The following is a 24,879-nucleotide window of genomic DNA, read 5'->3' as shown; positions in this document are numbered from 1 at the left end:
TGACTTCTGAAAAGGCATTCAAAATCAATATAAAATTGCAATATTAGGAAATTTTATAATCATTATTTCAAAAAGGCAGACTTGAAAGGGTCTCTTGTTCATGGGTAAATCTTCAGTTAGTTTTTCTAGTACCGGTGGTTCAATCGAAAGATTCACCAACTGCCCCCTGGAGAAAACTGAAGATCTGCATTTAAATGGAGATATAGTATTTCCAAATGCACGGTACCTGCAAGGCAGATACTGTCAAGGTTTCTTAGTGAGTGGATCTCAAATTGTATTAGGTATATTTCAGTGCCGTAACTATCCCCATTTTGTAGGATAGGGGCTATTTCCATATAATTTTTTTCCTGTGTGCGTGCTTTGTAACATTTGTCCTGAAAAGTCAAAATTAAACCACCATCCGCAACAAAGCCCTCACAGAGCAACAACAAGGAAATACAACCTTATGCATAATTTTCTGATGGGGATGATGAAGACTGTATTAGATGGCCTGACTGAAAATCTTAAATAATTGAAAACTCTGATGTCTTAATAGAGTAGTGAGCTTGGTTTACAATGCAGCCAATTTAGAGCCATAAAAACACCGTGTAAAATGTTTATCTTGTGGTTGACCATTACATATCCTATTTATTATTCCAAAGTATTTCAACAGCATTTTTCTTCATCAATGTGGCTGCTGGCATTTAGCACCCACTCACTAAATTCACGTGATTTTCCTGGAACAGCTTTAGGAAAAGAAAACAAAAAATTAGCAGATCACTACAAAACTGTTCCTTGTTACTATATGCCTCTTTTTCACATTCTGACTTGAACCGACTTCATGTGCTGCAAAATACGTTTGAAACCACCGAGGCTAAAATATAATAAATCAAAGTCATATTCATGAAGTTAAAAAGACTGGTGCAACTACTGATCCTGACACATCAGAGAACCAAAAAAAAAATCAAACCTCATGAATACTTTGTTGCTAATGTACATGAGTTCAAAGAGCAGTGTTCCTCTTAGGAAAACATCTTAATTTTCATATCAGAAAATCATCCTAACCTTCCAGAAAAGTTTTTACGATTATGCAAGGAAGGCAGAGAGAAGGTTTAGAGTGCAAAAGACACTCATGATGGGTTTCAGACACGCAGGCATTAGTCCAGGCAGCCTCTCGCTGAAATTCAGGTTGCAATTGAAAGGTTCCTGTAAACAAGGTTACTGCGAACGGCCCAAGATATCCTTCTCAGCAACACCTTCACCAGGAGCCCTTCAGCTGTCTACTTAGTTTGTTATACCTTATCTCACAGCCCTGACATCCTAATGCTGATTCAAATTCGGGATTCAAAATGAAAGACGAAATATCTCTAAGATCACTTAATATTGAAATACCATTGCAGTAATAAGTGGTGCCAAGCTGGAGATATGGATATAGTACTCTAGTGGTAACCTTTTAATTTCTGACAAAATACTGTGGAGTAACCGTGATACTACACAGACAGTTAATGCAATCGATTTGTTTTCCTTATTTTGATAATGAGCACGCTGAATGTCATGTTTACCTTCTCCTGCCCCTGGCACATTTTTAAAGTCCTCTAAAAGGAGACCTGCCAGATTCCTGTACAGACATGAAATACCTCACACCATGGAGCCCCCCTCCCCAGCATGCTGAACCGCGGCTACCGTGATGCTCCCGAGACAAGGAAGATCATAACCACGAGTCGCCTCGTCATTCTAAGTCTTTGATTATTTTCAATGGAAATGCAATGCACGCACCATGTATAATCTAATGTAGTTTATATTGTAAACTACTCCCATTCTGAAAGTGAGGGTAGGCATGCTACACCAGAACATTTTGTCCTCTCAAATAAAACAAGGAAGTAACAATGAAATGTATCAAGCAAGTTTGATACGTTGTATTTTAAACAGGGTAGCTAATAAATGCCTAAAACTTTGGTGGATTTATACAAAGGGCACTTGGATTTCCCTCTCAGTCACAGACAGTGATAGGTTGGGGGGGGGGGGGGGAAGGGGTTGTCATCTGTTTTTCTGTTGTGTTATGTTTACTGTTAGAATATCCTTAACAGTATGAAAAGATAGGATTCCAGGAGATGAGGGCGCAGTGGGACAGAGGTACAGTATAGGGGAGGGGGAGAATTACAGGAGAGAAACCGAAGCTGCTCAGTGCCTGCCTTCCCACACTACCATTCACCTTCATTTTCGTCTCCTTTATATTCTACTCATTTTTACTTGCCTCCCCCATTATTTAGTCATCTCTTTAATGCAGTCCTCTCTTTTCTAGGATCACAAAAAACATATTAACTAGAACCAGTACACGGAGTGCATCCCCTGCAGCACTTCAAAATGTACCTCCAGACCAGTCATGCCTTCATGGCATTAATGACCAGGGGAGAAAAAAAAATAAAATTAATTTTAAAAAAATTACAAAAGGGAAAACAAATTCCTCACCGCCAGGTCACACTCAGACCCCACAGGCAGCCGCTTCCCCAAAACGCCCCCTCCTCCCCATGGCAGGCGCTGGGAGGGCCGAGTGCCAGGAGGAGCGGGCAGTGCGCGGACTTTGCACACTTTCCTTCGCCCCTCCTGATCCCGGGAACGCGCGGCCCCGCCGCCTTTGTGTGCGCGCGTCCGCCCGCGGGTCCCGACACCCGGCACGGGCGGCGCGGAGCGCGTCCCGCGTGGGGCAGCCACGCCGCCGCTCCCGCCGCCCGCGGCCGGCAGCGCAGCGCCCTGACCCCCGCCCAGCGGGCAAGGCTCCCCCCGGGCCTGCTCCGCTCCCGCCGGCCACCCGCACGAGTGTTCCAGGAAGGAGCGAGCGGCGGGGGAGGGACGGAGACGCGGACGGGCCCCCCCGCCGGCCTCGCCCCGCGCCGCAGCCGGGACAGTTCGGGGCTGCCGAGAGGGCACGGCGGGGGGGGCAGGGCGGCACGGGCACGCCGCCACAGCCACGCGCGCCCCGGCACCGGCCGGCAGCGTCCGGTCCCCCTGCCCCGCTCGCAGCCGCCGGAGCCACCCCGGGACCCCGGCCCTAAACTCTTGCTGGCTAAAGCCTCGTCACTTTCCCGGCACTCCTGACCCTGGGCGGGAGGGACGCGCACACACACACGCAGAACCTGCGGGGTAGGATCAGTCAGCAGCCAAAAAAAATCATTCTCCTTCCCTTCTTCCCCCCAGCCCCCTCCCCAACACACACCCGGGCCAGTAATTCTAAATAATTGTCCGAGAGGCGAGAGCCACTGAACCCCGGGTGGCCGGTGCTGTCGTGCGGCTTTTTCCAAAGCTGGATTTTTTTTTTTTTTTTTTTTTGGGGGGGGGGGAATGACTCTGAGCAAGTGCAGTTGGCGAGGGCTGAAGGTGGAATGGGGCGGGGGGGTGGGGGAGCAGAGCGCTCCTGGCAGCGGCTCATCTCCAAGCACAAACATGCCCCCCATGCAATGTCAGCTGGCGGGGGTGCGGGGGGGTGCGGGGTGCGGGGGCTCGCTTTACCTGGTCAGCTCAGAACCGCAGGCAGGTTAATCAGGTGAGTCGTCGGGGATTTTAAAGAAGCCGAAGCCGGTTTCTTTGCTAGGAAAGTCTACAACACCATGCAGGGACATTGCAAAATCTTTACACACGCCTCCTTTAACTGGGCTCCCGCGACCTCCGCCGGCGAAGGGGGAGCCGCCGGCGGGCGGGAGGCCGAGCGGCGCCGCGGCGGCGGCGCGGGGGGCGCGGGGGGCGGCGGCGGCGGCGGGCGCGGCCCGGCGGGCGGAGAGCGGCGGCGGGCGGGCGGCGGCAGCCCCGGTCCCCGCGGCCCCGGCCCCGGCGGCGTCCCCGCGCCTCCCTGCCGCCTTGGTAGCGCCGGTCCGCACTCGGCCTGACCCGGGACGTCACGGCGCCTGCCTGTGTTCCCAATGATAACTTGGCAGGAGCAGGGGGAAGCGGCCGGGTTTTTCCTGGGCTCGTTACCGGGTACGTGCACGTTTCTTTCGCATGCGGAATTTTTTTTTGATTTTTTGGTTTTTTTAAGGCGCAGTAGCGAAAAGCCGGGACAGGAAATCCGGGGCGCGGCGGGGGCTGCCGCCCCGCGATGGTGGCGGCCGCTCGCCGGCGGGCGCGGGGCGCAGGCATGCGTTCATCTCCGTGTCTTTCATTTTACCTTCAGGGTGACATTCAGTGCCGGGCGAGCCTCGCCGGTCACCGCCACGTCCCACCTGGAAAAAACACAAACAAAACCACGAAAAAAAAAAAGAACCCAACCAAACCACCACCAACAAAAAAAGGCGACTGCCGAAAAGGGGGGATGGGGCGGGAGGGGGTGCGGGCCCCCCACGGGCGGGATGCGGGCGGCGGACGGGACACCTCGCCCAGGGGACGCGGGGACACACGCGCCGCCGGCCGGCAGCAGGCCATGTGCCGAGCGGCCGGCGGGGGCGGGGGGACGGGCACCGCACACACACCAAAAAAATCAGTAAATTAAAAAAAAAAAAAAAAAAAAAAAAAAAAAAAAAAAAGACAAAAAGGAAAAGCAGCCGGAATGCCAGAGGAGGCCGGGCGAGGAGCGAGGATGCCGCACCGCTGCTGCTGCCGTGCAGGCCCGGCGCCGCGCCCCCCCCAGTCCCCTGCAAGGCTCTGCAGGGGAAGGCGGGGGAGCCCCCGGCGCACAGCGCCCCACGGCCCCGCCGGGAGCCGGGGTGCCCGGGGGGGCTGCGGGCCGGGCTGCCCGGGCCGCACTGGGACTCCGGGCTGCGCAATGGCGTCGCCGCCGAGGAGAGCCAAGGGCTGGCGCAGACCCCGGCACGGCTCGGTGCGGGGAGCCTGAGCCATCGCTCCCCACCTCTGCTGCTGGGGCAGCCGAGCAGCTGCTCCCGAAAGCGGGAGGGTTTGCGTTAAAGGAGAGCGAGCCGGGGCCTGCGGCAGCCCCGGGGCCGCCGTGACCGCCGAGCAGGCTGGCAGCGCTGTGCCCGGCCATGGCAGCAGCCACACGCATCCGCTGCCCTGGGTTCGTGTGCTTCGCAAAGCCAGATCCTGCAAATCTCCATGAACGCTCCCACTAAATTCCGGGGACATTTTCATGTGTGAGACTTTACTCGCCTGCAAAAGTATTCCCAGAACTAGGCCTCGCTTAAACTATCCATGGCAGCTTGAGTTTAAATGCCTCTTCATCTAAAACCAGTTGTTACCCACACATTGCATCCCAAACTGGTGCAGCACCACACCACCTACTCCGTGACCGCAGAGCGTCCCAGCAGAGCCCTGAGACAAGTTTCCCTCTTCTGCGTTGCTTTTCACACCACCTATTATAATAACAGCAAGTTACAACATCGCCAATGCACAGGTAACTAGCGCAGCAGAGTTCGTGAAGCATGTAGCAGGGCTGAAACTAAATTATTTTTTTGCAACTGCCTCTGTTCAGCCTTAATATTAGCATTAATACTTTCATTTTCCTCATTTAAATACAATAAAAGGGAAAACTGCCTTTGCTTAATATTGTTACTAATCAGGTTTTGCAGTTCCAGTTTTTATAAGGTGATAATGTCAGGAAGAAGTTAGTGTACACCTTTTCTGTTGCTGGACTCAGTGCCCTCAGCAGCAGCTTATTTTAAATAGTGGGATCACCTACTGCAGCTGGGAAAAGAGTTGGGGAAGAAGGAAGTAATTCTTGGAACATCGTACCATCCAAGCATCATTTTTCAGAAGCCTGAAATTGAAAGCACTGGGTTGTTTTGTTGTTTTTTTCTTTTTAAACCCAAGCTCCTCAGGATGCTTTCTGGCTTGGCTAGAAAGACAAGTTTGCTACATGTTTCTGTTCCGGAATAATTTTCAACTGCTTTTAGGCTAAATTCTTACCTGTACTAACTCCACTGTCTCAGCAGAATACAGTAATGTACTCTGTATTGTGTAATAATACAATATATTACTGATACATATTTTTGGTAGACTTGAAAGGCAGTGTGTACAGCTTGGTTGTTGTGTGTATTTCGCCATTCATTTTAAGTGAGGTTCTTTTGATTGATGTGAGGAATTTGTTTGAAACGATGAAGGGTATGGCATAGCTACGCAAGATGCTACTTAAAATTACACCATACCTCAGCTAACAGACATTTTTCATTGTGATTGTTACACTTTTAAAAGCGAATGAGTTAATCAAATTGCTATTTTTGGAATGCACTCAAAGGAACATTAAAATGCATTAATTTCATTAAAATAAATGAGCAGATAGGTAACAAAACAAGTATCAGCCAAATAAGCAAGATTTCAACTATGGAGCCAAATCCAGCCCTAGTGAAGTCATCTGAGCTGTGCTTGTGTACAGCACATTTAATTTGGCTTCTGCAGTCACACAGCTGACGCTTTATTTGGTTTTCAGAGGTGTGTGTATATTAAAAATGTGCGAGCCGTGCTTCTTCTCCAGTGTGATTAACCACTGAAGTTAAATTCACCAGGTTCCCATTTAGCTCTGCTGTGCAGTCCTATCACACATGCAGTTTTTGGTGTGCCTGCACACCTGAGATGCAGAGAGGCATTCCCAGCCCCTGTGTCAGTCTAAGGGACATGAGTTGTGTCTGAAGGGAGGGTGTGATGAGGTGGATTTCAGCAGAGGCTGTTCACGACCAGCTGCATAGATATGCTCCAGTTAATAGGCTGTACTGGAGTCTGTGTTACCATCTTTCATTACTGCTGTTACTCATGCCAGTGAGAGTAAAGGAAGGGTTGGTGTGTCTGTAATCACACATTAATTTGCTATGTAGATATATCCTAAGAACCTCTCAGCCCAGGAAAATTACGCTGGAATAAGGTCGGACGTGAATGTAAAGCAGAACTGTGTTCAAATAGTTTATTCATTCTGGAATGACCGAGTTGTTTCCTGGTTTCACTTAATCCATTTTCAAAGTGGATTAAGGTAATTCAAGAAACTGAATTCTTACACTGGTGTAAGAGTTGTCTACACATGGGTTTAGTCGAACATAATTACTGCAGTGTACCTAATAAGTGTCTTGAAATAATTCAGTGTGTAGACAAGTCCAGAGTTCCACAGGTGAAAACAACAGAATTTAGTCATTTTGTACAACATGAGGTTAATTTAGCCCAACATTTGACCTACTTCTTTCCTCATGAAGCATATTCAATTCCTTACAGGTTTTTCTTCCTGAACAAAAACCCCACAACAGAAATGTATTTATGATCAGTTTCAAGATAGCAATGTCATGTGCACTCCACTAAAAATAAACAATTTAACCAGTATATACTCTAAATACCTTTTCAACTGCCTTAAAGAGGAGAAAAGGGAAGAAATACGGGTTTCTCAATCATAAATATTTTGAGTGGGTTGTTCCAAACAAAAGGAAAACAAATCCCAAAGCTTTGCTTTGCCCTTTGAGACACCCATGATCCACCTGACTGCATTCCATTCAGAGCAATAGCACCCAGTCTGACTCAGCAATATTAGTTCCTGAATGAGGAACCTCACAGACTCACACAGAAAGGTTTACATGACAACAGGGCCTTCAGGAGGCACCTTAAGAATAGAGAGCTAATTTATAGTTTGCTTACAGAGGTCTGAATCAGGGAGAACCTACCTGAAACCCAGGCAGCCTCTGTGCCTCTGCTCTGAATCAGGTGTATTGCATCAATGGCATACAGGAAGGTGACTGAACTGATAACGAGAACATAGAAGATGTTTTGTGACCTTGTGCCAAGCACAGAGTTTGTCAAATGTCTTTCAGTGTCATTCCATGCCACAGACACCCATGGAAGAAAGGTGACTCTCCGATGTGAATGAAGCCTCCTAAACTTTAAACTTAAGATTGTTGGTTTGCTTTTGTTGAGGGGGGGTGGAACCAAACAAAGACTAGATGAGGTAGAAATTATGTAAGCTCAGGTAGTAAGCCAGCCAATTTTTTTGAAAGAAGCATAAAAGCCAAATGATACAAAGTGCTGACCCTTTAAACCTTGAAAAAGGAAAAGCCATTAAAAGCTATGAAAGATGAAAAAATCCAACTTCTACTTTGTGTCAAAGACTGCAACGTGTCACACATTACAGAGGGTTACCCGGGGTCTTCCCTTATGATGAAGTAGTCCCAGCTACTCTGTGTAACAGCCAGTGGTGCCCACAGGATTCTCATTTTGTGATTACAAGCATGACTTTGCCCTCCTGTGCTTGTCTTGGTTAAGGATATAGGGAATGGATTTCACCTACGACTCCCTCATGCCAAACCTGCTTATTTAAGTAAGAATAATTCTGGTAACAAAATAAGCATTGAGGGAAGAAGGTAAACATGGAGATATGTAAACAAGGAATCAAGTACTTAAATTCTGTGGTGCTGAATGACTTTGATCATGGGTCTTGATATGAAGGCTCAAATATTAAGCCTGGTATTAAACTCAGATTGAAGGGAATGAGAGTTTTATAAGAGCATGCCTGATCTGAAATCCTCCTTGAATAAAAAATAAAATGGATTGGATTATTCTATGGTCTGCTTCCACAGAGGGTCTCTGAGCACTGGACCCACCTGCAGTGCTGGTGTATCCTGGCTCTCCCCCACTCCTGTCATTCCAGGGGCATTATTCATCCAGAGAGGAAGGTGTCTTTAAATCCCCCTGACGATTGGCACTGCACACGCAAGAGGAAATCTCAGCACACAGCCAATGCCAGGCAATGAAGGATCCTCTGTGGGAGTTGGTTAGTAGTGCCAATGTTTGATATTTGTCGTAACAACCACCGACTGTTTTGTTTTTTGTTCTAACAATGTGAATTATGCATTAAACATTAATACAAGTGAGTGTACTTTCTTTTGATCTTCAAGCATAATCATTTCTAATGAGAGATTATACATGAGCATTGAAACAAATCCCTGAGTCATGTGAATTTACATTGGTTTTACTCTGTGGGAAAGATCCCACGTAAGTTACTCATGTCTGTAAAACATAACATACTTAGAAGAAAAAAATGAGCTTGCATTTGTCTGTTGGAACATAAATATCTGCGTAGACATTTGGCTTGTGCCGTAGCAGTAATGAAACATTAAAAAGCTAATTTATCAGAGATCAGGATTCAGGGTGGGGCCCTCGACTAATGTGCGATCCAAGTCTGCTCAGAATAAGCTCACCTCTTAGTTTCTGCCATCTGGCTTCTTACAAGAGTTGAGTCTAGTATCAGAGGAATTTGAGCTAGCTCTAAGCAAAGGGATCAGAATTTGGCTTGCTTGACAGAGATAAAAGTTGCCAAACTGCCATCATCATGTCATAATATGCCAATCCATGGCAGGCAAACTGTGCAGTGCTAAGTGGCACCTCTCCAAAATGCCCTTGACAGCCAGTGCGGGCCGGACCCACTGTAGAACCTGCTTGGCCATGTTTAATATCTGCTCTTCTTGAAACAACAATCACAAATGGTGCATTCCATAAAAACATAAACACTGTGGACTGTGCAAGTGCCAAGACAGATATTTAAAATGCAAACAGAATTTAAGCCCTTTCCCCTTTGACACGCTGCACAAATATTAAAGCAACAAGCGATGTACAGCAAGTCTGCATTTCAGCAGCCGTGCTGTGTGTGCAAGGGACAGGCAGCACACTGGGGAAAGTACAGGTGCAAAACAGTACTTGATGGGCCTCATGCCTGGGGATGCAGGTACTCACTGCAAGATTTCCAGAATGCCTCTTGCCTTTCCAAATAGACCTCAATGCCAAAGTAGCATGAGGTGGCTATCAAGAAGGTATTATGTTTAATGGCAGATAGGCTCTAGCTATGATTAAGGTCGTATCTCAGGAATTCTCAAAAGCCCATTAATGTATTTTATTCTTAATGTGTAAGTGCTAAAGGAGTCCTGGAAGCCAGAAATCCAGGATTACCCCACATAATTCAATGTTTTCACAGGAGGCCACAGTCATGCTCTCTGCTGCTTCCCTTCTCTTGCCTGAATGACCTTAAATGCTGATGGGTAGAGCTTCGACAGGAGAGTGGAAGCAGCCTATGCATAGAATAGTTTCCAGACTGGAAGAAGAGCAAACACAAAACCCTTCATCCCTGAACTTGAATTCTCCAAGTGCTCTGTTTTATATAATGACAGAGGAGCTGATACTATTGCAGTCAGAAGAAAGCGCCCAAGACACTCCATTATGGAACCCCAACACTGTTTGTATTAATTATCTTCCCTGAGGTTGCACAACTTCAGCTGGCATGTTGAGTTAAAAGATGGATAGGTCAATGTTGGGTCTTAAATAATTTTGCATAGAAGGACCTCAAGTCCATCCAGACCCTGCTTGAAGCACATTGACATTATCCAGCTCTAAAAGTTCAGTGAGTCTTCTGACTTTTCAGAATGCGTCAGTACATCCCCAGGCACGCACAAATAGCTGTGCTTGCAAAGATGGGATAGATATAGGTAGAAAATGGTGTACAGAAGCATGTAGGGAGGCCTCTCTAGGCATCAGCCAGGGTGACAAAGCATGCTGGCCCATGCGTTCCCAGGCTGTATTCACAGCCCTGGAATGCCTGCTGGAAACACTCCCCTGTAATTTAGCTCATTTGGTGTGCATTAAAGATGCTCATTTCTAGACCCCTCAGTGAAATATGATACTGAACTCATTCTTCCCCTTACACCAGGCAAGCCTCAGATGGCCAAGAGGCTAATGGGAAGGAGAGAACAACAGTTTTAATCCAGTTGTTCATGATGGAAAACTATGAGAAAAGTGAAAAGATCTTATTCCGCAGACCCAAGGCATTTACTAATATTTAGCTGCCTAACCTTGGTCAGAGCCCTGAATTCCATTGCTCCAGATGAATGTTATGTTATGGTGAAGTCTTACTCGGTAATTACCTGGTCAGAGCCACAGACTAGAAACATGATATGCAGCCAGTGAAAGCCCAGTGGAGTCATACCAGTTTATACTAGGTGAGAATCCAATTTTCAATCTTGAATTTAAAAATTGAGAAGTTGCATTATTTCCATGGCATTTTGGTCATATTATATACATACATACATATATATATATATATATATATATATACATACATACATACATATATATATATATATGAAAAAAACCAGAAGCAAGAAAAAAAAATAAAGTTGTAGCTATCTATACAGCCAAGACAGAAGCAAAACCGATGTGAAATCTTTGGCAATTAAATTCTACATCCAGATTATTAGGTATTTCAGTGTTGGTGCCATGTGGATTACTGCTTAACTTTAGGGCAGCAAGGTAAGCTCATTTTCTTCCCTCTGTCTTTTCAGCCACCATTAGGGCTGCAACCTTCCCATCCTCCAGGGAGAGGGAGAGAAGTTATACAATGGGTGTTTTTCCATGGGCGGATGTCTAAATGTGAAGGAAAACAATTGAATTTTAATGACAATTTTGAGACTCTTGAAGTTAATTTCTGGGCAGTGCAGAAATTAGTGGGGCTGGGGCTTGCTGCTGCCAAGAGCTGCATGTTCTCCTGTCCTGATGTTTTCAGGACTACAGGTCTCAGCTTTTGACTGAAATAACTCCCAAAATAGTAGGTCCTTCTCTCTTGCCTTCTCTCAAAAGGGAGAGCAAGAAACCTGCTGCTGTCAGACCCAACCAAGTGTCACTGCAGAGCAATGGCTACAAAAAACGGGGTAACTGCACCAGATTTAACTGCACACTACCAGAGATGTGTTCTCCTTAGGAATTTACAGCATAGTAGCATTATCTGGGGGGGAATAGTAAATTTGTTAGGTGCTGCACAAAACATTTAACCAGAAAAAGTTCCTGCTTCCAAAAGCACTACAAAAGTGATTGCAGAAGGAGAGTGGCAAACAATGGGATATCCTGGGGAAAAAAAGTACACCAGTGATTGCAGTAAAGGCAGCCAACTATGAAGGCTTTTCCTACACACAGGGTAAGGATAATTCTGTCAAGGAGACAAATTATTTCCTTTTCAGCTGTGCTATTTCCACTGCATTACTGAATCATGGTTCGTTAATGGTTACAAACCTCAAGTTTAAAAAGCTTTAGGAACTTTGTCATACCTAAGACAATACATGCCAATTTATCAATTTCTATAAAAATACATGATCCAATTCGTTTTGGGGTTGTGGTTTTCAGGGTGAGGTTTTTTAATGCCTTTAATAAGGAAGGAATAATTTTGGTCTTGTTTTTGTCTTAGAAGATTCAGAAAGGAATATAAAGGATAATCCCAAAATCTGTATGTATCTACTTGTAGATAGCAAAGTAGAACATAAAAGATGCTTCGAAATAATGCCAGTCATTTAATCTGCTCTGTAGTTGGATGACAGAGTGTCAAGCATTTTCACGAAAAGCATGAGACTCGCTACAAAGGACTGTCTTTTCAATTTTGGGCTATGCAGTTATAGCCCCAAACAGGTCATGGAAGGGATCAGCCTTTTCCATGTTACCCCCCTGGTCAGATGGCAGCTCCAGCCAAAAGGAAAGAAGAAAAGAGGACAGCCGTAGCCACCTGGCACTGCCTTTTTGCACAGCAAAAAGCAGGCAGGGGAGGAGGGACCTGGTATCCAGCCAGGTGTGGCAGCACTTACAAGCCAGGCTGCCAGGCTGGAGTTCATCCTCTGAATGGGATTCTGCAGAGGAGGGCACAGAGAAGGTAACATTGGGGAACTGCTTCCCTTGCAAAGATCTCTGCGTCCCCATTTACCCTCTCCCGTGAGATGGCCAAATATGCCTCTTATCTGGCAGAAAACTTTCAGCCTGGTATTGAGTATGTTGCTGTGTCCACCAGCCTGCTACAAGGTGTACATAAAACATCATCGTTTAACACGTCCCTCAAGTTCTCTCACGTTGCAGCCAGTTCTCATTTCAGTTACAGGAGAATTAAAAAAGACCTCAGGGAGACTCGCATTACTGACTGATACCAAACCATTTTCTCCTAACACTGTTTTTTATATACAGTACCCAGAGTTTAGCTGTGTCCATTATTTCCTTCTCATTTATTTCACCAAGGGTGATTTTACTTAGAGCAAATTTTTGCACTGTGCTACTGGACACTATGGTACAGTTCATTGCTCTAAAACAATTTCACTAGTTTAGAAATTCCACCATAATGTTTTGCCACTATATTTCTGCTGAGAAGTAGAGGCACTAGCTCACAAACACCCTTTCCAAGTCCTTTGGAGCCTTCCCAAGAACCTGTGTTACACCTTTCAGGCTTGAACACACAGCTAAGTCTCTGTGCCCCTGCTCTGAACCCTTGGGACATGAGTGCTCAGTTAAGACTAGAGAAAAAGGAAAAGCATGGCCCTGATCAACAGTCAACCATTTTAATGCCTGTTAATGTAAAAAAATATTCCTAACCTTACTTACTACAGCCTGATACACGGTAGGAGACATGGTTTTGCATGAACCAATTTTTTTTCTCTTTAACTCTTTTGTATGAGTAATGATTTTTGAAAGATTGCTGTAGTAATGTTCAGTTGTTATGAGACTGCTGCTCAAGACCAAGACCACTCAGAGTTAACATCCAGAAACAGTTTCCTCTATTCCAGCAGTAGTTGCCACTTCTCAGGATAATTCTTTAGGTACAAGTCCAATAGAAATGGCCCTTCACTATTTCCCACTACAATTCATGTTTTCTGCCTCAGCTTTTATGCTGCTGTGAGCATTTAAAAATGGGATGCTAGCTTTTCTCCCCCTGCCCTCAGTCCAAGAAATGCTATGCAAGAGTAATTCCATCTGATTTCACATAATTCTGCTCTTGCACTTAGAAATACAGGAGCTAACAGTCAAGAAGTTCTTTGGATGCTGGAAAGATTACCAGGTCTTCCAATCCTCATACAGATGACCACAAGCTACAAGCTCTATAGACATTTGATGAGTGAAGGGTTGCCACTAAATGAAAATGTGTCACAAACCTCTAGAGGAAATTGTTGAAACAAGGTGTCAGAAGTTTGTGAAGACACCGTGAAATGAACACACTTTATGAGGCTACAGCCTGTGTGTCGAAGGTACATGCAACCTGCTCTGTATTCCTAAAACGATCACCAACATGTCATTGGGAACTTGGGCTTCTGAGAGTCATTTCTCTCTCTGTGCCTCAGTTCCCTTATATGAAAGTCAGGATTATGTCTTGGGTGCCCCTTGGAAGAACAGAACAAGTTCACCTGTTAAATATCAAGTGTTACAATCAATCACAGGTTTACCACATCTTTTCTACCCAACCATTCAAAACTATTAATATCAAAATAAGCCGTTCAAAAATTAGTAAATATTGCAGAAGTGCCAGACTATGGAACATGAATCTCAGCGATTTCAATGGATATGATGCCAGCCTTAGAGATGAGATTAGTTTCAATGTGATTTGAAAGATGCCCGCACTCCAATGACAAATTATTTGTTTTGCATTTTCTGTTAATTCAGGAAAGATCTATGCCAGTACCAGCACAGTCCCTCAGCTATTGTTACCTCCAATTTGAGTATTTTCCTATGAATGCTGCTGCTACCTAACAATCAAAAAAACTTCAGACCCCAGCATTCTATGGTTGAATTTATTGTACGTTTTCCCTCTTAAAGAATTTTTATTTTGAAATAGTGATGAAAATTTATTTGCCAGGTAATCAGTAAAGGAACTGAGATACAATCTATGCATTATAGTTACTCTCACTTACATGGGTCTACTACAGGTCATCCTTTCTTACATAATTACTGAAAATGTAGCATCTAACCTTCCTTAAGCACAACTGCTTTTTTCTTATTCTACCAAGACAGATAACATTGGATGCATAAAGTTTCTCTTTTATGTAGCACTTCCTTAAAAGCAAGTTTGTCCCCTTGAGTAAATTTTTCCTTGGCTGTAATGAGATACATATATATACACACACATCTGTATCTGTCATAGATATCTATATTTATCTATCACACTTAACTCCACTGCAAGATGCTATTACAGATTGGAAAAAGAAAAAGAAAAACAAAAAGGACAAATTTCTTTACTCAGTATTTAAGAGAAGTTGGTATCACTGAATTTAGGAGCATAAATTCCCCCTCTGTTTTTTTGGTGGGGTTTTTTTGGTTGGTTTTTTTTTTTTTTTTTTTGCACCTGAATACACCATCCACCACAGCAGCACCTGATGTCAGTAGTAGTTCACATATGTGTGCAGCTGAAGAATCTTTTTATATCCAGGTGTCACTGGAAACCATCACTGGATTACGTTTTGGGGGTTTTTTTTACATATGTAAAAGATTCAATTAGCCTAAAAGTATTTAACACTTACTACAAAAACATGTTATTAAGAACTCCAAGTGTCTTTTGAACATGGTGGAGTCACTACCCTGTATCCTACTAAAATGCATATTACTTCCAACATTTTTCAAGTAGGCAAGATGAATATGGAGGGAGGAGAGAAGAAAATTATTCAGAGAAAATTCAAGTTAGAAAGAGAAAAAAAGTCTTATTTATAGTTCAGAGATCTGTGCATTTTTGATTCCTCATTTAAAAAACTATTTTAAATTATAAATTGCAAGCCTGTTTCAGATATCTTGCTCTTCTCATGTGAATACAAAAATATGAAAGAATAAGGTAAAAAAAAAAAGATAATAAATAGTGCTTTAATTTGTTCAGAAAGCATTGCGTGATAAGCATCTGCACGGAATTACATAGCTCAGTTCTACTTGAAAATTTTCCTAACTGGAAGAAAATGTGCAAGTTCCTCACCCATTTTAGCAGCCATCATGAATGGATGCTAAACTTAGCAGCAACAGTTCATTGGCAGCTTCCCAAGACTGGCATCAATGTAAGAATTTGTATTTGATATGAATGAAAAAAAAATCATTAATGCTGTATTTGAATGGAGGTTTGAAATAGTTAAACACAAAACACCGAAGATGCCACTCACAGACGTGATAACTATTTCAGGGGAGAGGGAGGAGGGCAAACTTCCTACTGCATGATGAAAAATACAAAAATATGAAGTAGAAATATTTAAAGAAATTAAGGCCTGGAACTGGAGTTTTCAACAAAGAAGATGATGTCAGTTCTGTGTATTTCTGCACAAGGAGACCAAAATGCTGACTGGGATTTCCACAACCCAAGCAGTAAGAGGAAGCTATTCAAAGTCAAAAGAGTTTCAGTGTCAACTGCAATGAAAACAGACCAGAGCCTTTATCTTAATTGGTTACTTAGAATGAACTGATACTGATTTATAATCTTTTCTCCCTCCGTGTTTAGAGCCAGAGCCACTTACACATTACTGATGTATTTTCAAAATCCCACACATGGGCAATAACATGCAATTCTTGCACATGTTTTGAGGGAAGGGATTGCCTGTATTTTGCCAGTGCTGTACATCAGGGTCACGAGTCACTACGAAAATATGGAGAAATATTTATTTTTGTGCTTTGAATAAGAAGTCATGTGTGACAGAATATAAACATGGGGAAGTAGTTTCTAAGTTTATTATTACAACTCTATTTATTAAGAATGACAAATTTTGAAACAGTTGAAATACTTAGATGGAAACATGCCATTATCTCCAATATTTTCTGCAAATGTTCAGTCAACATCCTAATTGTATTCCTATCCTATACGATGAAATGAGCTCCAGCTCTCTCTATACATGACGTAACAGTAAGAAAAAAAAATCTAAATGCTATTTATTCAGCAACAGAATCTTAGCCAAAGTGAACTACTATTTCCTATGGCTATTGGTAATTTTACACATAAAGTAAGCACATAAGGCACTTGTAACATTTGAAAGCCTGAAATCTGGATTATCCTATAGGCTCTTTTAATTTTGTTATGTATAAATGGACAGAATTAAACACGGGCATTTAATGGAAAAAAATTAATTTTGTTAAGGCTGAGATAAGCAAATAAAAGAAAAATAAATACAGTATCAAAGATGCTAACGCTCTAATCTCAGTAAAATTCTTATAGGCATGTGCTCTCCTTTCTTCTCTAGCAACATGTAATTCTCTGCAGGGATGTCAAGGGGACCATTCTCTCTATTTCCCTAAAGTTAGCAAGCCAACATCTGCTAAATGCAGCACGACATGCTGTTTACCTTTGTTGTAAACTTGAGGCTTTTCCATTTAAGAACTGTATAAAAGAATCAGTATTCATTCACACCTATGCCTAGAAGTGTCCATTACAAAGCACAGAGTGCTCATTTTTAATCTCGTCCTTATTCTGATTTTATGCCATATTCCTCTGCACTGATGCTGTTTGGAATTGCTCTAGATATATTAATAAATGCAAGGAAAGTAAAATCAAAAACAATGGGGATTTCCCCCTCATTTTCTGCAAGTATTTTTTGACAGACAAAGGTGATAAAAATACAGAGGTAAAAGGTCTTGCCTGACATCTCCTTTAAATTTGGCAGTTTAACAAACTGCTACAACACAGAAGTTTTGTCCCCTGCTCCAAAAACCAAGATGACAGGATCCAAACTATATATTTAGATTTGCATTTTAAAATCCTGTGCAATATTTAGTAACTTGTATTCGATGGCAGAATTTCCAAGGGAAATCGTAGGGGGTTGTCTGTTTCGTTTTTTAAAAATGTATATACATTTCTCATCTGCTGAAAGGAAATCTACCTACATCAGCAAAAAAGCACAGGTAAAGAGAAAAGACTATTTAACATAAAAAAATGCAACCACCCTTTCTTTAGTGGATGCTTTTGAATCAGAAAATAATTTTTCTCATGCTGCAGAAACCCTCTATTTGAACAAGCACCCACTAACATCACTTGTTCCTCTAATTGTCATCATTACTGAGACAGAAGAAGCCTTTGTTGGTCACACACAGCATTCTCTAAAATCCATTTTTCCAATTTGGTTTGTATTCTCCTTCTCGTCCATCTGCTTTTATTTAGTTTTGAGCACAATTACAGCTGCACTTGAGTTAACTTGTGGCAGTAAGGCATTTGCAGAAGCTGTTGCTCTCAGTAACATTGGCTGTTACTGATTACAGCATTGCTCAAGGCAGATTCCTTGTTGTAAACGGCATTGAACATTTTTACCTGGATATTGCAACACCACATTATGAGCACTGGGATATAAACAGAACAGTACGCAGTGCTGCCGGCCTCTGGATTTAAACAGTAAGCCAATAGACTTGTGTGGGGAGACACAGCTAGAAAATCGAGCTATCACCACAGTATCTGGTGCAATACCTGTATCTTTTCTAATTTGCTACTGACCAATTGTCACATTCAACTCTGAATCATGATCCTAAATAATAAAGGTCAAAGTTTTCATGGACATCTTCTGTGTTTGAGTTGCCACCTTGAAATAGCTAAAGCTGTGTTTTACAGTTGCAAGGTTCCCAGATTTCTCACTGGTACTGTATGGCCTAAACATCAGAAAAAACAAAGCCAGAACAGGCCCCACATCACCTCAAATCAAACCCCATTTCATTGGAAAAATAGGTTTAACCTCTGCTAGAAGGATGGGCTGACCCCTATAAGTGTATTCACATTAAAAAGATCCCAGTCTAGAACATTTGTTTAATCAACCCCAATCTGATCTCACCTCACTTCTCAACTTTGTTGAATACCAGAAAAAAAAGTTATACAGCTTCTGAAAATTTAGCACATCATAATAAACATTTGTGGCATTTTTATGTAATACAAAACTACTGCAAATATAATATTTTCTTAAATAATTTTCAAGGATCTCTACCTATGTAAAAACAGCAAATATTTGTGGATGTTCTCGTGATTACAAGAATTAGATTCATGCAGCTTTTCAGTGAAAGCTAAAGTGCTACAATCATCCATGATATCCTCAGTTATAAAGGTGGGAGCATGGCAGCACTGTTAGGGAAGCGTGCTGGAGTTCAGAACTCTGACCTGGCCCTATCTGTAACCTGCTGCGACCTCCTCCAATGCATCATATCAAAACGTCCTTTCTCACATCAGCTTTCCCAATACCTAACTCACCCAAATGAAGTGTTTTTCTACTCTTTTGTATCGGGAGGAGAGGTAAGAATCCTGTGATAACAGATGTTTGTGAAGTTATTTGGGATTTCTTAGTGCAAGGCAAAATAAGCGTGTAGTTCTCTAAAATTCAATAATGATTAGTAAAGAAGGGATAAGACTACTTCACATTGTACCAAATAAAGATGCTTTCCTTTCCCAAGGAAGCTTTGGTATTATTGTCACTACAGAACCACACTGCAATCTCCCATTACTTGTCTTTTAAGCTGTGATGCTGCTCTATGAAGACAGTCCACCTACTTTGAAATTAAGCCCCAACTTGTTTAACTCCTGACAACACTTTACCGTAGCCCTATCAAGCAAACACGAAAAGCAGCAAAAAGAAAGTGATGGAGACAAAACCATTCTGAGACTGTGCATCCCAAACCAGTACGTGTGCCCTCAAATCTAGCATTCAGCAAACCTTCATCTCTGTCACCTACCTCCTCAGCTCACGACGACATGTTCACTAATTATTATTATTTTCTTCCCTTTCCCATCAGAAAGGTCAGAAAGGACGCTTGTTCCCCAGAACGCATTTAAATGGCAAAAGGGGTGCTGGTCCCCTGGTGCTGTGGCAGCAGGAGCCTCCTCTGCCTCAGCATCACTGCGGGCACGGCCCGGCTCCAGTACCCCACACCGACCCCTTGCGCAAGCAGACAACGCGGCGGGATTTGGGGAATAGCTCCTAGCCCTGGGAAGGGACCCCCACCCTCTCTCCTTGCTCAGACATCCACTTATTGTAATTCCTCGGCTTTCGGCAACTTTGCTCCGCACCAGCAACCCCCCCTGGAAACTTCGAGAAGAACAAAGGGGCAAAGAACAAAGAGCTGGGAAGGGGTAGGAAAGGGAGGGAAGGAAAGGGGGAGCTCCCCCCTTTCGGGTCAGGCCGGAGACCCTCCCCTCCGGCCGCCCTAGGGTCAGCCCTGCCCGCCCGCCGCGGAGCCCCGGCGGCTGCTGAGCCGGGCCGCTCCGGGGTGGCCGTGGGCGCCCCACCCGCCCTCTGAGCCCCAACACAGACTCTGCCAGGGCTTGCTCGGGGTCTGGTTCTGCCCGACCGAGCAGCGCCCGCTCCTGCCGTGCCCTCAGCGATGAAATAAGCGGGGGGAGGCTGGCCCGCTACCCCCGCACACGGCCGTGCCTTCCTGGCCGCGCCGCCCTATCCCAGCGAGGGCCCGCACGGAGCATCCTCAGCAGCATCCCCCGCAGGCGACGCGTTCCCCAGGAGAGCAACACGTGTCGACCCCACAGCCACGGTCCCAGAGCCGGGGCCGCTCCGCGGGACGGCTTGAGGGGCTTTTAGGGACAGCTTGAAAACAGCGAGCAAGAAGCCGAGGCGAAGCAGCGCTTCCCGTTTCGCTGCGGGGGTCCCGCTCCCCTCTCAGCAACGTTAAACTTTTGCCAAAGTATCGCTATGCACCCCTTTTCTGATGGTCCCACACCCCATCTTACCAAAAGCGACCCTCTGGCAAGCGTCCTGCTCCCTCTGCTATCTGTTAAACAACCTTGGAGAGCCGCAGGTGCCCTCGTTACCTGTTGCTATGAGGCCCCTGCCCTCTTATCGAGGGATGAGGGTAATTAAATCTGTTTTCGTGGCGCGGTCATACTGTGCTGGCCGTGGGAGGTATAAACCCCGTGCGGCTGCGGGCAGGGAGCAAGGGAAGAGGGGGAAGGTTTGGGCAGGACAGCCGTGCCCGGCGTCGCTGCCCGAGCTCAGAGCGAAGCCAGCGGGGCAGGGAGAGCCAAACCCCGGGCAGGGCAGCAATCCTGTCATTAGGGACCACACGCACTAAGTGCCATCCTGCAACCACCTCTTAGGGAACGGCAGAGAATTATCATTATTATTCTCGGGCAGGCATTTCCAATTTGGAGTTAATTGACGCGGTTCTTCATTTGAGTAATGACCAAAGGAAAGCCGAGCTTCACCTGAGAAACTTTAAGAGGTTTTTCTTTCCCCTCCTTCCTCCTTTCTTTCTTTTTGATTTAAGACAGAAGTGAGCTAAGAGAACCTCTCTTTCCTGAAGGTGAAATTAATCTAGTTCTTCACCGGGAGCAGGAGCAAGCCGCGAGCCCGGTACCGAGGTGGGATGCGGGTGGCCGCGGGACGCGGTCCAGGACACGGTTCCGAGTTCAAACCGAGCTGGACTCCCCCTGAACCAGTCCTGCCACTCCTAAATCCCGATGGGGAAGAGCCCCCTCGTCCCGCAAGCCTCTGCCGTGAGCATCAGTCATGAGAGAAATCAGGGGATGATGGGGAACGGCACAAACAGTTTAAAAACCTGAGGCTGGCGAGTGAGGAGCATGAGGCAGAGCTGGAACATGCGTTTGCGTGAAACGCTGCCCTGGGAACGGGAGGAAAACTTGAGCACAGCCTGTGCCCTGAGTTAACTAAAGCAAATTACTTGTCTCCATATAAAAGGTTTCGCGTATGGTTACAGCTGAGGAAATACGAGAGGCTGATGAGTCTGTTTTGGTTATGATTTAATCAAATAAATTAAAGGAGAAGGCTAAGGATATAAGGATACGCCCAATCTGGGACTTAAAAAAAAAAAAAAAAGCATTAGTTTTTCGGACGCTCTCTGTCCAAAGCTTTTCCTGTTGTACAGAGCAAAGCAAGGCTCTCCAGGTCCACTCAGCTCATTAGTGCTGGGTGTTTGGGGTTTTTCTTCCTCCCAATGGAATAACCTTTCATAAACCATTGCAATTTCGGGGGAAAAAGTGAGTAGGTGCCAAACCAAGCTGGGGGTGGGGCAGAATTTTGCGTTTCAAGCAATTTAGCAGACAGCAATTCTGCTTACAGCAGAGAGGTAGGTGGATACTTGAAAACATCTTCCACCGGGGTGTCCTACTTCGGCAATCTAATTAAAACAAGGTTTAAAAGATCCAAAGAAAGAGCAAGCCTCTTGCTTTATTTCCAATGGGCGTGGGGGATACCGTCAGGCACAAAGAGTGCTTCCAGCTTGTTCTAACGTGCACCTTTGTTTAAAAGAAAAAAAAAATAATCAAGCTCGTCCTCTGATTTCAACTAATGTATTTTTAACTGGATTTCTTTCCTCTGTTTTGTGTGATCTGATACCTACCGTGTAGCCCTGGCCCACTTTCAGCCCTGCGGGTGCCCTGCATTGTGTGCGTGTCTGAAAGAAAAGGGAAAAGTCTTCCATCTCACACTCTTTTGCCCTGTACCTGTGCTTGGGAATTGAATCGTGTCCAAGACAGTGGTCAGCAAAACCCGCATCCTATTCCCCTTCTCGCTGTCTAACCCGAGAGGACACGCGACTTTGTAGGTGCAGCCTGGCTGGCGTGGCTGTGACCGTCCAGCACCTCGGATCAATAAAGCAACCAGTTTTCTGACGTTTCTTTTCCACGGCTGCTTATTGAAAAGGAGCCTTTACCGCCACCTATAAATAGCGCTGCATCCAAGTCAATCTTGGGGTTCTTTAAATTTTTTTTCTCTCTACATAAAGTAGCAAAGTTCTAATCAAGATACCGCAAGTTCTCCTTGCTGCTCAGCGAGGGCTCGCCCCGGAGGGGCTGTGCTGGGGGTCCTGGGTCCAAAGGCGGCTGCGCTGCCGCCTCCAAAGGGAGCGGGGGCTTCGGCGGAGCCTGCCCCAGTCCCGCACCGGCCGCCTTTGAACTTTGTTCCCAGGCATGGGAGGGAGAGCAGCGAATACCGATACTCACCGTGCTCTTTGGCTTTCCAGATGTAACTCCGTCTCTCCCTCTTCTTTGTGTATAAATGAGCAGAGGTTACATCCCGGGCACGCGGTATAATGCCCTGGATAACCCCGACCCTGCCTGTTAATTTAATGCTACGCTAACCTCGGAGTGTGTGATTGGAGCTCGAGTGTTGGGTTAGAAAAGCACCTCTCCACGCTGGAAACAAATTCGCTTTCACTCTCCACACCCACCCCCTTTCCACGCGGAGTCTCCCAGCCCTGCGTTCCTGCACAAACCAGGACACCTACCTTTCCGAGAGCCGCGTTCCCTAGCACAGATTGCATTTTTTTGCCCGCTCTGGAAGCAACTGTGCAATTCCCCAGCCCCAGGTGCCGTGCCCTGCCTGCTGCGTGGGGCTTGGATTCCCGCACTGTGCTACGCCGAGCTCCGGCACTGCCGGGGAAGCGCTGGGACCTCGTGCAGGGGAAGGAAGGCGCTGCCTGTCGCCCCCTGCGCCCCTCGCTGGGGAAAGGGTGGCGGGGGCGAGGGGCCGGGGCTCGCTCTCTCTCCCCAAAATCGCACGCTCCGCCCGCGGGACTGGGCTACTATTGAAGGCGCTTTCTACCTGCCTGCGCAGCGGGCTGGGAACTGACGGACAGTCATTGCTGTACGCGGAGCGATCAAAACCCCTTATCCCCGCGTGATCTCGAGCTCTCTTTATTTATTTATTTATAATTCCCTTTCAATTTCCCCAAATGAGGTTTGATGAATACAGCCCGTTGTCCACGTTGATACCAGGCTAATAATTGTCAGGGGGGCTGAGCGATCCAGGAAAAGGAAAGCGGAGGAGAGAGGGAGGGATGCAACCTCCGCTATCTCGCTGTTACTAATTCCCAGCCGGCTCGGACTCAGGGGACAAGGCGATCGCTTAACAAACCCTCCTCCTCCTCTCCCTTCACCACTCCTTCCTTCCTTCCTTCCTTCCTTCCTTCCTTCCTTCCTTCCTTCCTTCCTTCCTTCCTCTTCTCCAACACACTTTCTCCCCCGCGTTTGCCCACGTTTCATTCCTCCTCTTCATGAGGAATAAACCGTGCAAACTCAAACTAAAAAGAAAAAAAAAAAAAGGGAAAAAAAAAAAGGAAAGGTGGGTGGGAAGAATACAGGAGGGGAAGTAAAAAAATAAGAAAGGGGAGGGAGGAGGAAATGGACAGAAAGTGTCTGTGCCTGATCGTTGACCATCTGTGCAAAAGGTGATCATTGTTAGCTACTCACATGGCTGGTGGCAGAGCAGCTCTTTGCAATTAATAAGTCTCTCAGCTTGAGCTCTTCTTTTCCCTTTTGGATGGCAGCGCTCTCTGCGTGGCTCGCTCTCACTCGCACGCACACACAAACCCGATCAGATGCTTCAGGACCGGCCACTTTGCGAGGGCAACAACACGGGAGGGTTTGTATTACTCCAGGTTCGTGTGTGTAGCCTATAAATAGCGAACTTTTTGATGGAATCAGCTAACAAATGAGAGGAGAAGGCGTAATTTTGCGCAGGGAGCCCCCCTTTCTCTTTGCAAGATTAAAACCCCCCAGGCAGCAGACAGAGCTAAAGTTGTGGGTGTGTGGAAAGGAATCTCACTTTACTGTAATCGTGCGCGAGATTTGTTTGTTTGTTTGTTTTGGAGGCTTTTTTTGTTCCTCCCCCCACCGCCACCCCCCACCAACCTATACGTTACACCCTCCTCCCTGCCTTCCCAGCTAGGGGCAGGAACTGACCCGTATTAGCACCGACTTTAACTCCAAGTTGGGAACACACGGCGCATTTGAGGTTTTCCTTTTGGTGGTGGTGCCTGTTGTTGGTTTGGTGTTTTGTTTATTTTTTTTTTTCGGGAGTGGGGGGGAAGATGTCCACGCGATACCGTGTGGAAATGCAGGAGGCGGCCAGGCAGGCTTCCCTGAACGTGCCCTAATTTTAAAAGCAAGTGAAGAACAAAAAGAAAACAGGTCGGAATTACTGGGGGGGGGGGGGGGGGGGATGGGGAAGGAGGGAAGAAGGCGGTACTTTGGTAGGAACGAAGTGTATGACTGAGGCTTTGGGTCAGCGATGGCCCACCTCGAGAGAAAGCGCCTCGACACACGTGGCTGCGGGGGCTCCGTGGTGCGGTGCCCCCACACCGCTGTCCCGCCCGGCGCAGCGGAGCCCCGGGCACGCGTGCGCGCCCAGGGAATCTCGTCCTTGCGGGAGCCCGGGGGCCCGGCCCTTCGCGGGTGGGTAGAGAGGCTGGCCCGACGGCTCGGGCCCGAGGGGAAACCCCTGCTCCAGAGCCCACCCCGGC

At 45.8% G+C, this 24,879-nt stretch overlaps 1 protein-coding gene and 1 long non-coding RNA gene across 15 annotated transcripts in view; one reads left to right on the top strand and one right to left on the bottom strand.

The window, feature by feature from the left end:
* ESRRG (estrogen related receptor gamma) overlaps positions 1 to 23,920 on the bottom strand; it is a 394,158-nt gene extending 370,238 nt beyond the window's left edge. For 7 of the 14 annotated variants that reach the window (XM_066178252.1, XM_066178254.1, XM_066178256.1 and 4 more), the window contains exon 1: positions 3,487 to 3,637. Coding sequence is in view for 1 of the 14 variants with exons in the window: in XM_066178249.1 (XP_066034346.1) it covers positions 23,828 to 23,829 (2 nt within the window). In the remaining 13 variants the exon portion in view is untranslated. Of the gene's footprint in view, positions 1 to 3,486; positions 3,638 to 22,579; positions 22,667 to 23,827 lie in introns of those variants that run through there. The other 7 variants (XM_066178251.1, XM_066178257.1, XM_066178259.1 and 4 more) reach the window with 4 other exon arrangements.
* On the top strand, positions 3,756 to 4,239 carry LOC136286557 (uncharacterized). The gene is made up of 2 exons (XR_010719944.1): positions 3,756 to 3,951; positions 4,145 to 4,239. It is a non-coding gene; the product is annotated as an uncharacterized lncRNA (long non-coding RNA).
* Positions 23,921 to 24,879: the final 959 nt, after the last annotated feature.

The sequence above is a fragment of the Chamaea fasciata genome, unplaced genomic scaffold (assembly GCF_029207755.1).
Source record: "Chamaea fasciata isolate MVZ Bird 193981 ecotype frontalis unplaced genomic scaffold, bChaFas1.0.hap1 SCAF_3, whole genome shotgun sequence".
NCBI lineage: Eukaryota > Metazoa > Chordata > Aves > Passeriformes > Sylviidae > Chamaea > Chamaea fasciata.
This window is presented reverse-complemented; position numbering and strand designations above follow the sequence as displayed.